Genomic DNA, 14,025 nt, shown 5'->3' on the forward strand with positions numbered 1-14,025 from the left:
CCTCCCCCCTGGGCACCCATGATGCTAAAGTGGGATGTGAGGCAGGTTGCTGTCCTTTTAACGAAGGTGCCCGAAGCTGCAATTGAGGGAAATAAAGCACAGGCTGTTCTGAGCTGTGGTTCACTTAACCACGTTTATTGCATAAACATGCCTAAGCCGGTTGGCTCTGTTGTGTTATGCCACAAGCCAGAGTGGGTGGATTCTTGCAGCACTTTAAGCCGGAATCAAGCAGACCTTACCCTGGCTTAGCCCAACGTCCAAATCTCGCTGGACTTGCCCCTCGCAGCAGGGCCCCGCTTCTGACTTGGCCAAGGGCCCCTGACTTTCAAGGTGGCATGACCCCTCTGCCTGGCAAGGCCTGAAGCTGGGAGAGAAGAGCGGGGTGGCCGAGAGGGCGTCTCCTGAGACCGGGCGTTGGAGCTGCAGGCAGGCGCCTTTCCAGGGGTCTATTTGAAGGGGAGAGCAGCCACCCAAACTGGGTGGAGTTCCTGAAAGCAGAGTAGTCCCGCAGTCCAAGATGGGAGGGAGGGCGGTGGATGAGGGCTGCCGGGCTTTGCTCTTAAGGGAGAGGAGCCGAGCGCTCCAAAGGAGCCTGCACTAAAAAGTGCCGGGCAGGGAATGGAGGGCCACCCGTTGGGGAAGCGTGCATGGAGAGGATGTGCTCTGGCTGGGGTGGGCAGCGAGTGGTACGTGGCAGTGCCCGGAGGTCGGACAGAAGAAAAACTCCCGCTCTTTAGGGGCCCTACAAACAGGCCTTTGTCTGCAGCGCCCGGCTGGCTCCAAAGTCTGCCTTTGTATGCCTTCACTCAGAGAGGCTTCACAGTTTCTCTCCCATCCCCCACCTTTTCTTCTCCCCCCCCCCCCCCGCCACCTTCTAGGTTTCATCCATCACCTGTGCTTTCAGCCTCCAGACGTGGCGGCGAAGCGGGAGAGCGATAGACCTGGTCCCTCCCACCAAATCTGCCATCTTCGGCTGTGGCGATGAAGAATCTACTCAGGGAGATGGAGTGGACAGACGGACGGGGAAGGCCTGAGCAGTGGTGGGGGAGGGACCAATGCCATCCCCATGACGTTATCCCGTAAATGATGTCATGCACATCACACGCACTCACGTAGACGGCCCAGGTGGGTCGTCTGCGTTGGCCGCAGCCTGCCATTTGTCTATATGACCTCGGTCGTCCCATTTACTCAGTGGCCTCGTGGTGCATGTGACGTCACCATGGCTTTTCCTGGATGCCTAGGAGGGAAAACCAAGTGCACTGAGATGTGGCAAAACCCGTGCAGGGTGTGTAGGAAAGCCTACAGCTATGGGGCAAACGAGGAACGTTGCAGAAGTTGGCTGCCTACGGGCCTGTCCACACCCTCGGGCTCTGCAGTGGTCTGGATTCAAAGCAGGAGGACGGGGTGGTGCACGCATGGCCCACTCAGCAACTCCATACCCCCAAAAGGATTTTCTCAGGATCATGCTGCAGTGGCAGAGGCGGCCGTCAGGTTCCATGCGCCCCCAGCCCTTCCAAGCCTTGGGATCCAAAGAGCCGCTCAGCCCTTGGTGGGAGAAGCCGCAGTCCGCCTAACTCTCGATCTGCACGGGCCTCCTTTAAAGTTTGCAAAAAGTGAGCGGCTTCTGCAGCTCAACCCTTCCCTCAACCCTCCGCCCGAGAGTTTTATGAGCCCTAAATGATGAACTTGGTTTGTTTTGGTTCCACATAAGCACTGGTGGATCACAATTCACGCCCAATGGAGTAATTTGCAATCCCCCCAAATTTATCAGATAATAAAATATCCTGGCTAGTCTTTAAGGTGCCCGGAGACAGTGCTTCTCCAAAGGAAAAATGTTCGGATTATTGTCAAGTGGATGCTCTGATGGTTAGACTGGCCACAGACTGGTTTTTCCTTTGTAATTAATTAACATGATTTTGGGGGTGTGCATGTAATTAACAGGGGTGGTCGTTGTACATCTTCCTTTTTAATTTATTTTGCTTCTAATTTATGGCATCAATCCCTGAGAGGCAGTGTTTCCACACCGGCTTTCCATATCGCTGCAGACAAAGGGGGTGGGGAAGGTGACGATTCTTTAGCCTAGAAAGGTATGGCTCCCAATGGCTGCTGCTAGCTGGGGATTATGGGAGCTGTAGTCTAACACATCTAAAAGGCTGAGGAATCCTGCCCGAGATGACTTGGGCCAGTTTTCCTGGTGTCTTCATCTTTTGCTGTTGGTGACCCGCCAGGCACAAAAGGCTGAATAAATGTGTTCTCAGCTGGGATGGAAAAGGAAGAGCTCTGTCTGGATTGATCTGCCTCTTTCGAGAGCCAAGCAAGGGCCTGCCGGTCAGGGGTGGCGATGGTGGTGGCTTTGCAACGACTCGTGAGAAAGTAAAGCCCTTGATTTGATTGCTGTTGTTACAATAAAGCTTGCCAGTTTTGCTTTTCCATATGGTCTTGGCTTGAAATCTGGGGCTGCTGTGCAAGGGAGGCCAGGAGATTCCCCGGCTGGTTTGTGAGAAGTAACAATGCTGGGAATCAGTGCGCGCTGTGTCCAGGTCTCCCAGCACCCCAATCCCTTCCTCGCTGTTCTTCAGCCTTTGTGATGTTAAAAGGAAACCCGCCAGTGCTGTGGCTAGCAAGGAAGTGTTTGGCGTGAGGTCCTGGGAGCTGCATCAACACCAGTCGTCCAGCTGCGTCCTCGACCGGCGCCCCGTGCTCTGTGTGGGCCGCAACAGCTAATTAGCGTGCATGGAAACGGATGGATCTGAGAAAGGCCAGCCCAGGGATTCTTTTTTTCGTGCACTAAGGTGTGTCTGCTTTAAACATACCAAAAGGCTCCATTTGTACCAACCGCATATATTAGTTTGCAATTAATCATATGCATACAAAAGAGGGCAGCTGAGCTTTCTTTAAGAGAGAATATTCAAGGACTTAACGTTTAATGCCTGCTCTTCCTCACCAGCTTTACTCTGGTTTCCACCTGGCAAAAATCCAGTTCAGCAGAACGGAGGGCTGGTTCGCCCATCACGAGAGCCCAGACCGCAGCTTCATAAACCAGCGACTGAGCTGTGCGCTCTCCCACCCTGGGCCTTCTCCAGAGGGACGGACTACGAGTCCCAGGCCTCTCGACGCAACGGGGCTACTACTGAAAGTTGGTCCCCGTCTGGAGGGCCCCCAGGCAGGGGACGCCGAAGAGAGGCAATGCCCCCTCTGCCTGGGGTGCTGTGTGAGCCTGGTCCAGGTTCTTTTTTTGGAGAACGAGGGAAGACCAATAAAATCTATGGTAAAATACTGTGCTGCAAGGAAATAAGACTTCGTAGCTGTGTCCTCAAGTCACCAGGACTGAAAAACAAGTGAATGTGGAATAACTTCGCCCCTAGAACCAGGCAGCTGGCCTTTCTTCCACTGCTCGGGGTTTCTCAGACACACTGCGCTGCTGTCCCGCTGGAACAGTGAACTGGGTTGGCTATTTCTAAGAATGCTCTGGCGGCCAGATGTTTGGAGGCCAACGTGCGGCTGCGCCAGTTAGCCAGCAGAGGGTGCAGCTCCCACTGTCTGCCAAGCCCAGGCAGCAGATGGCATCATTCTCAGAGTGAATCTCCAGCGGGTGCTCGGGTGGCTGGCAGGAAGTACAGGGGATGCCCACTGCAGGCTGTGGGGCTCATGGGAGGGGGGGAAGAGGGCTGAGGGGGAAAAGGCACCAACAGGAGGCTCTTATACGGTTCCTTAATCCAGTGTTTCTCAACCTCAGCAACTTTAAGATGGGTGGACTTCGACTCCCAGAATTCCCCAGCCAGCATTAGCTGGCTGGGGAATTCTGGGAGTCGAAGTCCACCCATTTTAAAGTTGCTGAGGTTGAGAAATGCTGATTTAAAGGTTGTTCATTATGTTTCTTCCCATTACCACAAATGCTTTATTGTATTTTATCTTGCCTTGGCATGGTTGGAACAGGATTCACACTTCACCCATCCATAAATTCATAACCCACCTTGGCAAAGGGGCCTTTTGGGTTCCAGAACCCCTCTTGCTGCAGGAGGTTTGGCAGGCTGTATCTCTGAATGCCTCCTCCCCATTCAGGAGGTTTATTATTTTGAGACGCTGCACCTACTGCTGCGGGGGGGTGTTCAGGGCTCTTTTGGACCCTCTCCATGTGCGACGGCTTTCTTGGGATCTATAGAGGGCCAACGTTGTGCTGGGCGAATGTCGGCCACCCTGTTCCGCACACACGTAATTGAAGGGCGGGCTGTAATTTCTGATAGAGCTAATGGTATAAATGCATCTTCTGCTCACCCTCAGAGACACTCCCTTGTGGCTTATTCACACAGCCTGGGGCTGAGGCGGCTGCTGGTGTCACGCGAAGCTTGGCCTACATTCTGGTCTGGGCCTGAGTAAGCACCCTCCCCAGGCCCATTTCTCCCCGTGCGTGGCTCTGGCACATAGACGGGTGTGTCATAGGCACGTGCTCCCGTACTCACAACTCTCCTGTGCGCTGTACAGTCCAATCTTTCGTTCGCAGTCCTCTGCCCTTCCTTCCCTTCCTGGAAGGGGCCCAGAACAAGTTCAGACCAGAAGGTTGGCACGCGAGGACAGGGCTCAAAGCAGGCACCGGCACACCTGCAGCCTGGCCAGAATTCTGCTGAAGCACCTGCTCACGCAGGACGCTGGCAGGTCTGAAGGGCCAGGTGAATATCCCCAATGGCGCATGTGCAGAGGGCTTTTTTTCCCGGGCCCCCCTCACCTAGGACCTGAACATGCAGGAGGAGAGGGGTGCTGGGCATGGAGCCCTTGCTTAGGACCCAGAAGGGCCCAGGTTGGATCCGTTAACTGGGTTTTCCTTGTTTTATTCTTTTATATTTCGAATTGTGACACTGCCCATCTCGCTCAAAGAGCGACTTGAGTGGAATTGAGACCAAGATCCTCGCTGACCCTCGTTGACCCGGGGTCCGAAGCCAGCAGAGAGACGGGAATTTCTAGGATTTCTGAAGGGTTGTTTCCACTGATGCTCTTATACCCCGATTCCAGAGCAGCAAGTGGTGAGTCGCAGACTGACACAGTTAGAGGACCAGAGCTGGAGATCATCATCCAGACAACTGCTTTCAAAGCCCTTTATTAGCCACTGAGAAGACTGAAATGCATCCCATCGGGATAACAAGCGTCAAGGCGCCGCAGAGCCAGCAGCACCGGGAAACTCCTCCCCACTAATTGGAAAATCCTGGAATTGTGGAGTTGGAGTGGAACCCCAAGGGTCATCTAGTCCAACCCTGGGCAGGGTGCAGAAAAACCAGTTAAAGCATCCAGGGCAGCCTCTTCTTGAAAACTCCTGTTGTGGCCAAAACCTGGCTTGCTTAAGGCAACCAAATCACCCCAAAGATACCAACAGAAATGTCTTAAGCACGCAAGCAGCAACAGTGTACACCGGAGCAAAAGCAGAGCCCAAAGTCATGCACCCTTGACCTACGACGTTGCACAGACCAGGCTAAGGGAAAGGCAGATGCAGGGTAAATCACAGCGCGGTGTTGGAGTGGTGTTGATAAACCCATCTGGGTGACCGCAATATCTGTCCTTGCCTACCAGGTCAGAATGGCAGCAATCCTACCTTTGAGATACGGCCAGTGAATACAAGCAGAGTTGGAGAACCTACCATTTTTAAGGTCAGCCCTTCCACTCTTCTAGACATCTTACCATCAGGAAGTTTTTTCCTGTGGTTAAATTATCTGCAAAAAAAGAGAACCCCCCAACCCCCCCCCCAATTGACGAAGTATTGAGTATTGCTAGCAAGAAAACTGCTCCAAGGGGACAGTTGTAAGCCTGGGGAACGATTTCAGTTTTAAAAGCCCCCTTTAAGCACAGTCAGAAGACCCGGGACAGAGAAGTCCATAACGGGGTGCTGAGCCAAGCCCAGTCAGCCTCACGTTGAACTAGGGGGACCCCCGAGGGGAGTCTTAAGTTCACCCACAGGCTGAGCTCCGGAGAGTTTGGGGTACCCAGGGTACCCAAGCCAGGGCAGCTTTTAAAAGTCGGCAAAGGCACTGGATTACTCTAGCAGACAGATCGCAACCAAGACCGAGGATCAAGGATTGGGCCGCCGCGTTCCCACTTGCTGGTCTCAGCCCCAGCTTTACAGGCGGGGCTCAGAAACGGTGCCATTTCGGCAGAGCCTTCAAAGGCAAAGGAGTGCAACATTCCAGCCATCCCAAAGCTGGGGCTGCGCACCGCACCAAGCAATACGGAAGGTGACCGAGACATCCAAGGGCCTTTGCTTGTGATGCCCTTCATCCCCTTGTCCCAGAGTGGCCTCCCCCCAAAACTCAGCGAATTCTCCCCGTAGAAAAACAGAGAAGCTTCTACTTGCCTCAGAACTGTCCCCGTGTGCCCCCCTTGGCTTTACTTCCCAAACGGCACATCATTTTGAGCGCTGCTCTCCCGCTCAAGGATGACTGCCGGGGCTCTAGAACCTGTTGCCAAAGCCACGGTCCAAACGGACCACGGAAAGGGGGTTCTGGAAGGCCCCGCGGGCCCCGCCCACACTTCCCTGCTCCGCCTGGCTGCTGCCCACCATGGGCCCTCCGGCAGCTGCCGCCCCAGGGGCCCTGGGGCTGGGCAGCCCGTTGCCCACCACGGCTGTCCTCCTCCTCCTCCTCTTCCTCCTGGCCAAAGGGGGGCCCAGCGCAGAGGGTTGTCTCAACTGTGGGCAGCAGTTCAAAAACCTTAGGATGCGCTTTGCCCAGCTCTGTGCCCGCTACCGAGAGCACTTCCACCGGGAGAACTGCTCCAACTACCCCTGGGGGGGAGAGGCTGTTCGGGACTTCGCCTTAGGTAGAGAGAGATGCCGGGGGGGGGGGGAAGAATCACGCCAAGGAGGAACCCAAACCATGGGAATAACGTCGCCCTGTGCCCAGCACAGCACAGCACAGCGCTGGTGGCCAGAATCCTTGTTTTGCTGCCCATTATGCCAGTCAGATGCAAACACCAAGGGAGAGGTCTTACGTCTGGCACCGGCTTTGGGCAAAAAGAAGTGTCTGAAAATCCCATAGGTTGCCAATCCACACACACAGCCACACTTTTCCAGGGGAGAATAGCAGGTTCGTAGAGGCACTGGACACAGGCCGTTGGGCACACTCCCTGGCTAGCAAATGCGCCCGCAGCATCCTGTCGTTAGGAGAGGAAGAGAGGAAAACTGGGAGGCAGGACGGAGGAGGAAGGCAGAGGGTCCAAAGCTGCAACATTTTGCTGCAGTTCACATCGCAGTCAGATATTTCCGTAGCCTTCGGACATCCCCGTGTCGTTAGCCCTTAGAAGATGGGGGCTGGCTTTTCGCAGATGCAGCACCTCCACCATCTCCCCTGCACTCCAGAAAGAAAACGAAGGCCCCGCGGAGGACAGAGGAAACAGGGGAAAGGGGGTCTCAGCCCTTCCCAGGCTGCCCTCCTCTAGAGGCCATGCTGGCTGGGCATCCTGGCACCCTGAGCCCAAGACTTTTGGGGGGCTCCAAGGGGGTTACTGGTCGTATTCTCCCCACATACTCAACTCAGCCAGTTTGTAGGAGAGACTGCTGTGTGGTGAGGTCTCCCAAAAGAGTTTAGGGGACCCTATTGGCCCCTTTGCGAAGGGTGACACTGACCCCCAAGACTGGTCACTCCCAGGGTTAAACTGACTCCCCCGGTCCCTTGCATCCTGGAAAGGCCTAAGCCAGCTGGGGTCACCAAGGCTCCCCTGAGCTTGTGGCTTGTTTGCGCAAACGCAGCCAACTTTAGGGTTCCACAGAGTATATCAGGCATGAATTTCACAGCTGGTTTCAGCCGGCTGTGCAGATCTGTCTGCACCACACTTTTTTTCTTAAATTTTGTGCTACCTCCAGACCACGGGCCCTGCGTGGTAAGACAGGTCGAACAGCACAGGGTTGGCCTACGGGCTTTTCCCCCAGCAGATCTCCCCCAGGTCCAGCCCCACATGCCACAGGGTCCTCCCACGTCCTCCCTCCTCTGCTCTCTCTGCCCCAGATGAGGCTGCCCTGGACCTGCTCCTGGAAAAGGCCCACCGGGTCCTCCGAGTGATTGGTAAGTGCCCCAAACCCCGGGCCCCGGGGGCTTTGACAGGTTCACAGGTGGCTGGCTGGCTTCCCCCTGGATAAATGGGTGCAGGGAGCCTCCGGGTGTGGCTGGGGATGGCGGGAATCGTAGCCCACAGCTCTGGCGGAGTCTCCTCTTTTTTTCTCAGAAATAAAGCAAAGCTTTGCCGATGTTCCCAAGTTTTGGAAGTGGCTTCACAGCGCTAAGATTCCAGCGGAGACCCAAGAAGGTGTGAGAAACCGCACTAAACCACTCGGGGGTGTCGTTCGGCCGGCCGGTCGGTCTGTCTGCCTGCTTTCTTCACAATGGCTTTTCCACGTTCGCCCCAAAGACGTGGGTTTCTGCTCGTTCTGGCAGAAACCTGCAAATCAGCTCGGAGGAACTTCCTAAACAAAGATGCTGAGTCTGACTCTCGGCAGCATCATTTAAAATAGGAATCCAGGAGTGCTGGGGAGTTCCCCAGATAGGACGCTGAGCTGGCAGGGGGTTGGACTAGATGACCTCGAAGGTTCCCTCTGATCCTCATGTCCTTTTGTGATGCTATTTGCAGAGTGCTTTACTCTTGCAACCAAATGATCCTACCCACCCAGCATTAGGGGACTGTTGACATTGTTGGTGTTGGATAATGGACAAACATCAAGTCATTGGGGGCCTATGGGGGTGTGCAAGAACAGCACACCCCAAATTCAAAAGTATCATTTGCTCCAGAAAGTTCTGCAAGTCACACAGGGATCTAGTCCTCATGATTATCAGCCAAAGGTTGCTCCCAATTCCTCACATCTTATTATTATTTTTTTATTCTTTCTCTTCTAGCTCTGTGTCCTCCTGCTTGTCGTAAGTTTTGGGAGAAGGGGCGGGCTTCCCCACAAAGGATCTGATGGATAATTATTTCAATGACATCTTACCTTGATGTCGTTAATGATCTTAAAGCCCGGCTTTGATTTTCATTGTACTGATGTTTCTGCCACATTTTACCTGTTGCGTTTTTAAACTGTTGAAAGCTGCTTTGAGGGCTGGTACAGAAAGGCGCAGTATAAATTTAATAATAAATAAAGAATTAAAATGCTGCCCTTTCATGGCAACCCCCCCTTATGCTCCCCCTTGGAACAGAGTCTGTGCAGAAATCCCTGTAGCTCTGGCACAAAAGGGGAGAAAGAAAATGAAGCTAATCTTTATCAAAAGCCTTTGAAATTGACTTTCTAAAAAGGCGTCTTGGGTGTAAGGGCCTGGGGCAGTCAAAAGGTCAAGATGGCAGCCTCAGTTGTGCAAAATCTCTTTTTTACCTGAGGCTGCCGTCTTGACTTTTTGGACCCCCAACAACCCTGCCTGGATTAATATTAAAATGAAAATCCTGAAAATTGCAGATGCCTCAAGAAAGGCGCCTCGTCCCATTCCGAGCTCCCTCGAGATGCCAATTACTGCAAATTAAATTGCTGGGATAAACCTCGGCAACCTAGAAATTCCCTTTTAATCCCTTGCTTTAGTCACCAGCCAATGTTGGCAGATTTAATCAATTAATGAATAGCCTGGGGGCAAGCTGGGGAAGACGCAGCCTGCCTGGGCGGGCTTGCAGGCCTGAGTGGAAGATGCCTCTCAAGGGGTCGGGTGGGGAATGCAGGGGAGAAAATCTCTCTCCCTGACCTTACATACAGTCCCCACCCCCCCCACCCCGCTCAGCATTTCTGCAGCTGAGCCACAATTCACCGATGGAACTCACAGCCACAAGAAGTCAAATCTTGTGGCAAATCCTGTGGCTGTGGAACTCACGGCCACAAGATGCAAATCGCAAGGTGCAAATGAGTCACTGCTGACACCGCCCCTCCTGCCTTCTCTCCCGCCAGAGGTCGTGGCCTCCCTGTTCAATTGCTCCACCTGCCGCAGGGTGGAGATCCCCTGTTGGGACCTCAAAACCTGCTACCCAGGTGAGTGGGACCTCAAAACCTGCTACCCAGGTGAGGGGCTGCCCCACCTGCCCCCTCTCCTGCCCCCTGGGAGGCACCCTGGTGGGCAGTGGGCCCTCTCCCTCCCTGCCTGAGCCTCCCCAGTTCTCCCAGTTTGCTCCCCCCTGCCTGGTTTTCCCCTTTCTTGCCCCCCACCCCCAGCCTCTTTCCCAGCATGCTGGTCCTGGTTCCAACTTGCTGCTGCCTTCCCGGGCTCTTCCGGGGTCCCTCCCCTGGAGAATTCCCCCCTTGCCCCCTTCCTCCCCCCTCTACCCAGCTGCCCTCCTCTGCCCCACAGAGTACCCAGGCTTGCCAAAGGTCATCCAGCTGCTCCTCTGCATCTCCGGCGCCTGCTTCTTCATGGGCCTGGTCTCCTGCGCACTGGAGTGAGTGGCCTTTCCCGGGGAGGTGGGCGGAGGGCCAGGAGGCTGCCCAGAAGGGGGCGTGTGGGGGGGACGCTGAGTGGGGAGGTGGCTACCAGGAGGGGTCTTCCCCATGGGAGGGCGGGGCCAAGCCCTCTCAGGCAGACCCCACAGGCTTTGGCTTGTCACCTTGGTGGTGAGTCAAGGCATTCTTGATATTGTGGAATCTGGGAGTTGAAGTCCACCCACCTTAAAGTTGCCAAGGTTGAAAAACACTGGTCTAGGTCAAGCAAAGTTGGACAGCTTGCATTTCCATGGGTTGTGCGAATCTAGCCCAGGTCTTCTGTGACCCTGGCCATCCCATCACCCTTTCATAATTTATCTGTTTGGGCATCATGTGCCATGTCACCGTAGCAGCTGTCCTTCATCCACCTGGGTTTAAGGATTTCCACATTGCCTGAATGCAGCCCAGTTGCCTGTCCTCACATCCGCAGCCTTCCCCCAACCTCAGGCCCTCAAGGTGCGTGGGGACTCAACTCCCAGGATTCTGAGCTAGCGCTGAGCTGGGAATTCCGGGAGCAGCCAGAGGGTCTGCTGGTCGCAGAAAGCTGCGTGTGGCATGTTCTGCATACTCGCACCACAAATCACTCTGCCAAAGAGGTCACTAAAAGCTGGTTGTCCAGACAGCAAATTTTTCTTTTTCTTCTTGTAGATTTTGGCTCCGTCCGGGCCTTGGAACCAAGTAGATGTCTCAGTGGGATGGAAGGACGCAGCGTCCCTTCCTTTGGCACACGAGCAGCCAACGTGCAAGAGTGAGAAGATGTGAAATGTGGGTGTGCAAGAACGTAGCCGGTTCCATAACCTTTCCCCCACAGAAAGCACACTTCGTTTACACACAACGAATGTCTGTATATATGTATACGTAAAATATGTGCAAAGGCTAAAAAAAGAGAGGTGCGTGAAATATCTGAACAGATGCAAACATGTGTCTGTTCGAACGGTGGCTGCAAGTGTGGACTTGGCAAAGGAGGCGCATAAGTAACATGCAGGCTGAGTACACACTCGAAGGGCACAGACTGACCCGTGGCCCTCCGTGTTCCCAGCTGCGTTTTGCGATCCCGCCGTGTTTGTGATGCAGACCATGTGTCAGCACCGCTCTCTGTTCATGGCTGGGAGCAATTTGTGTGGGTGGGAAAAACAGGCAGCTAGAGGCTTGACTCCGGCTTGGGGAGGGATATGGGCCCTCCTGCGCAATCGATCGTGTCGAAAGCAGGTCGATGGACTTGTCAGGCAGAGCCGAACTGAGGCGGCTACGGCCTATCAACTGCTGAATCTGGCCCTTGCCAAGAATTTGGTCTGCTCCACACCACATGCCCCTCTTCCAGAGGTAGGGCACATCCTTAATCCCCCTCCCCAATTTGTGGGTGGGGGAGTGGCAGCTCTTATAACTTTAATGGAAGCCAATGTGGCAGGGCAGCTGTTGGAGGGGGGCTCAAAGCCGTCAAGATGGTGTCTGCAACCACATGATCAAACCCGGCCTCTTTTACCACCTGCAGTATGTCACATGTGTGACCCAGGTAAAAGGAGGGTGTATCACGTGGTTGCAGCCGCCATCTTGACTTTTTGGACCCCCAACAACCCTGCCTGGATTAATATGACACCGGACATTCCTGCAAGGCAGTGTTTTGATGCTTCCGACGTTCACGTGGACCCTTCTCCAAGGCAGTTTTCCCCCGCTGCATCCAACATCCGTGTTCTGAACGCAGGTGGAGCGTTCTTCCAGGAGAGCTCTAAACCCAGGTCTAGAAATGTCTAGCTTGGTGGGTGGAGGTGAGGATGAGGTTCTCCTGGTCCGTCAGTGAACATCCTCCCTGCTCTGTGACCTGTAGCACAGGCAAAAAGAGGAACCAGCCGAATGCTTGTTGGTTTTGCGCCAGTCCCACGTACCCCAACACGGGAACGGCAGTGCCAGTCCTGAATGGTGGCTGACAGCACAAGGAAGCAGCCCCTGGAGTACTCAAAATTGGAGTGGAGTGGGCAAAAAGGTGTCTACGTACAAAATCAGAAAATGTGGGAGAGCTGGTCTCTAGAATCGCTGAGAATCAGACCTGATTGAACAGATGACACCCATCAGTCCAGCCGTCTTTCAGAGGACTACTTAGCACGTGTTTAAAAGCAGCCCTAGTGCTTTTCCAGAAGAGCACTAACTCCGTATCCCTATGGTGCCAGGTAATGCTTGCGGGGGAATCTAGGTAGTCCTCACTTAACAACCACAACTGGGACTGGAATTCCAGTTCCTAAGCGGTCATTAAGCAAATCCGACCCAACTTTATGACCTTTTTTGCAGTGGTCGTGAAGCAAATCACTGTGGGCATTAAGCAAACCACATGGTCATTATGCGAATCACACGGTTGCCCATTGATTTTGCTTGCCAGAAGTCGGCCAGGAAGGTTGAAAATGGGGATCACGTGACCACGGGATTCTGTGATGGTCAGAAATGTGAACCTGTTGCCAAGCACCCAAATTGTGATTCAAGTGACTGCTGGGAACACTGTGATGGTCATAAGTGTGAGGACCAGTTGTAAGTCGGTTTTTTCAGCAGCGTCGTAAATCCAAACCATCACTAACTGAATAGTTGTTAAGTGAGGACTAACTGTATTCTCTGGGCAGATGGCTCTACAGCAGCCATGTCTCTGATCTCTCCTTGAGCCCCAGTCAAAAGAGCCCCAAAGGGGAGGGACCAGGCATGCGAGGGGAGGAGGGGAGTGGGCTGCAGCAGGGCTCAGATAGTCAATCGGTGCTGGCTGATGCCTGTCCCAGAGACACGAGCAACATCATCATCAGCGAGGCATTATAAATGGTTGGCACAGCAAGGCTTGTGTTGGAAGCAGAGAAAAAGGCCTCCTTAACATCAGGGGTGGCTGCAGGGTGGGGGGCAAAAGAGTCAAGATGGTGACCGTGGCTGTGTGAGGGAAGCCCCGCCCCTTTGCTTATATGGGTCGCAGAGGGTCAGAAGTATCACGGTGGTGGGCAGGGCTGCCATCACACATTGCAGCCGCCACCTCTATTTTATGCCCGCCCCACAGATGCCCTGCTGCTAAAAAGTTCCATCTGACTGCACGGGGTGGTGGGGTAAGATGAGGGTGGCACATGAGGTCACATACCCTTACCATTGGGGAGCGGGCATCTTGGCACCATGGCTAGTGGCACCTGAGAACCCCCAAGTATTGAAATTCTGTACAGCAGCGTTTCTCAACTTAGGGCGCTTTCAGACTGGGTGGACTTCAACTCCCAGAATTCCCCAGCCAGCAAGGGCTGGCTGGGGAATTCTGGGAGTTGAAGTCCACCCAGTCTGAAAGCGGCCAAGGTCGAGGAACACGAATTCCTCAGTCTGGTTTCTGCCTCCGTTGCCTCCTCGGAACAACAATTCTCCTCTCCTAAGATCGCGCTCCTCCGTCTCCGCTTTCTGACGCGGCCTTTTCCCCACGAAGCCTCCCCGCGTCCCTCCCTCCCGAGTGTCGTCCACCCAAGACAGCTTTTGCACCCGGCTTGTACCCCCGGCTCGGCTTCGGCCCTTTGCTTCTCCCTCATCCCAGGAGGTCCGCTGAGTCACATCCCCCCCGCACGCAGGGCCGGGGCCAAAGACAGCGGGACCCCCCCCTGACCCCG

The 14,025-nt window shown here is 54.4% G+C and overlaps 1 protein-coding gene and 1 long non-coding RNA gene across 2 annotated transcripts in view; both read left to right on the top strand.

Annotated features, from left to right (window-relative positions):
• The window catches only part of LOC134495998 (uncharacterized), a 159,640-nt gene that overhangs the window by 123,037 nt on the left and 22,578 nt on the right, over positions 1-14,025 (top strand). The gene's annotated exons all lie outside the window — the stretch shown is intronic.
• Positions 6,543-11,102, top strand: TMEM95 (transmembrane protein 95). The gene is made up of 7 exons (XM_063301865.1): positions 6,543-6,801; positions 7,986-8,042; positions 8,203-8,283; positions 8,868-8,888; positions 9,896-10,006; positions 10,272-10,380; positions 11,069-11,102. Exons 1-7 carry the CDS (start codon positions 6,543-6,545, stop codon positions 11,100-11,102), a joined length of 672 nt encoding a protein of 223 aa, XP_063157935.1.

The sequence above is a fragment of the Candoia aspera genome, chromosome 4, assembly GCF_035149785.1.
Source record: "Candoia aspera isolate rCanAsp1 chromosome 4, rCanAsp1.hap2, whole genome shotgun sequence".
NCBI lineage: Eukaryota > Metazoa > Chordata > Lepidosauria > Squamata > Boidae > Candoia > Candoia aspera.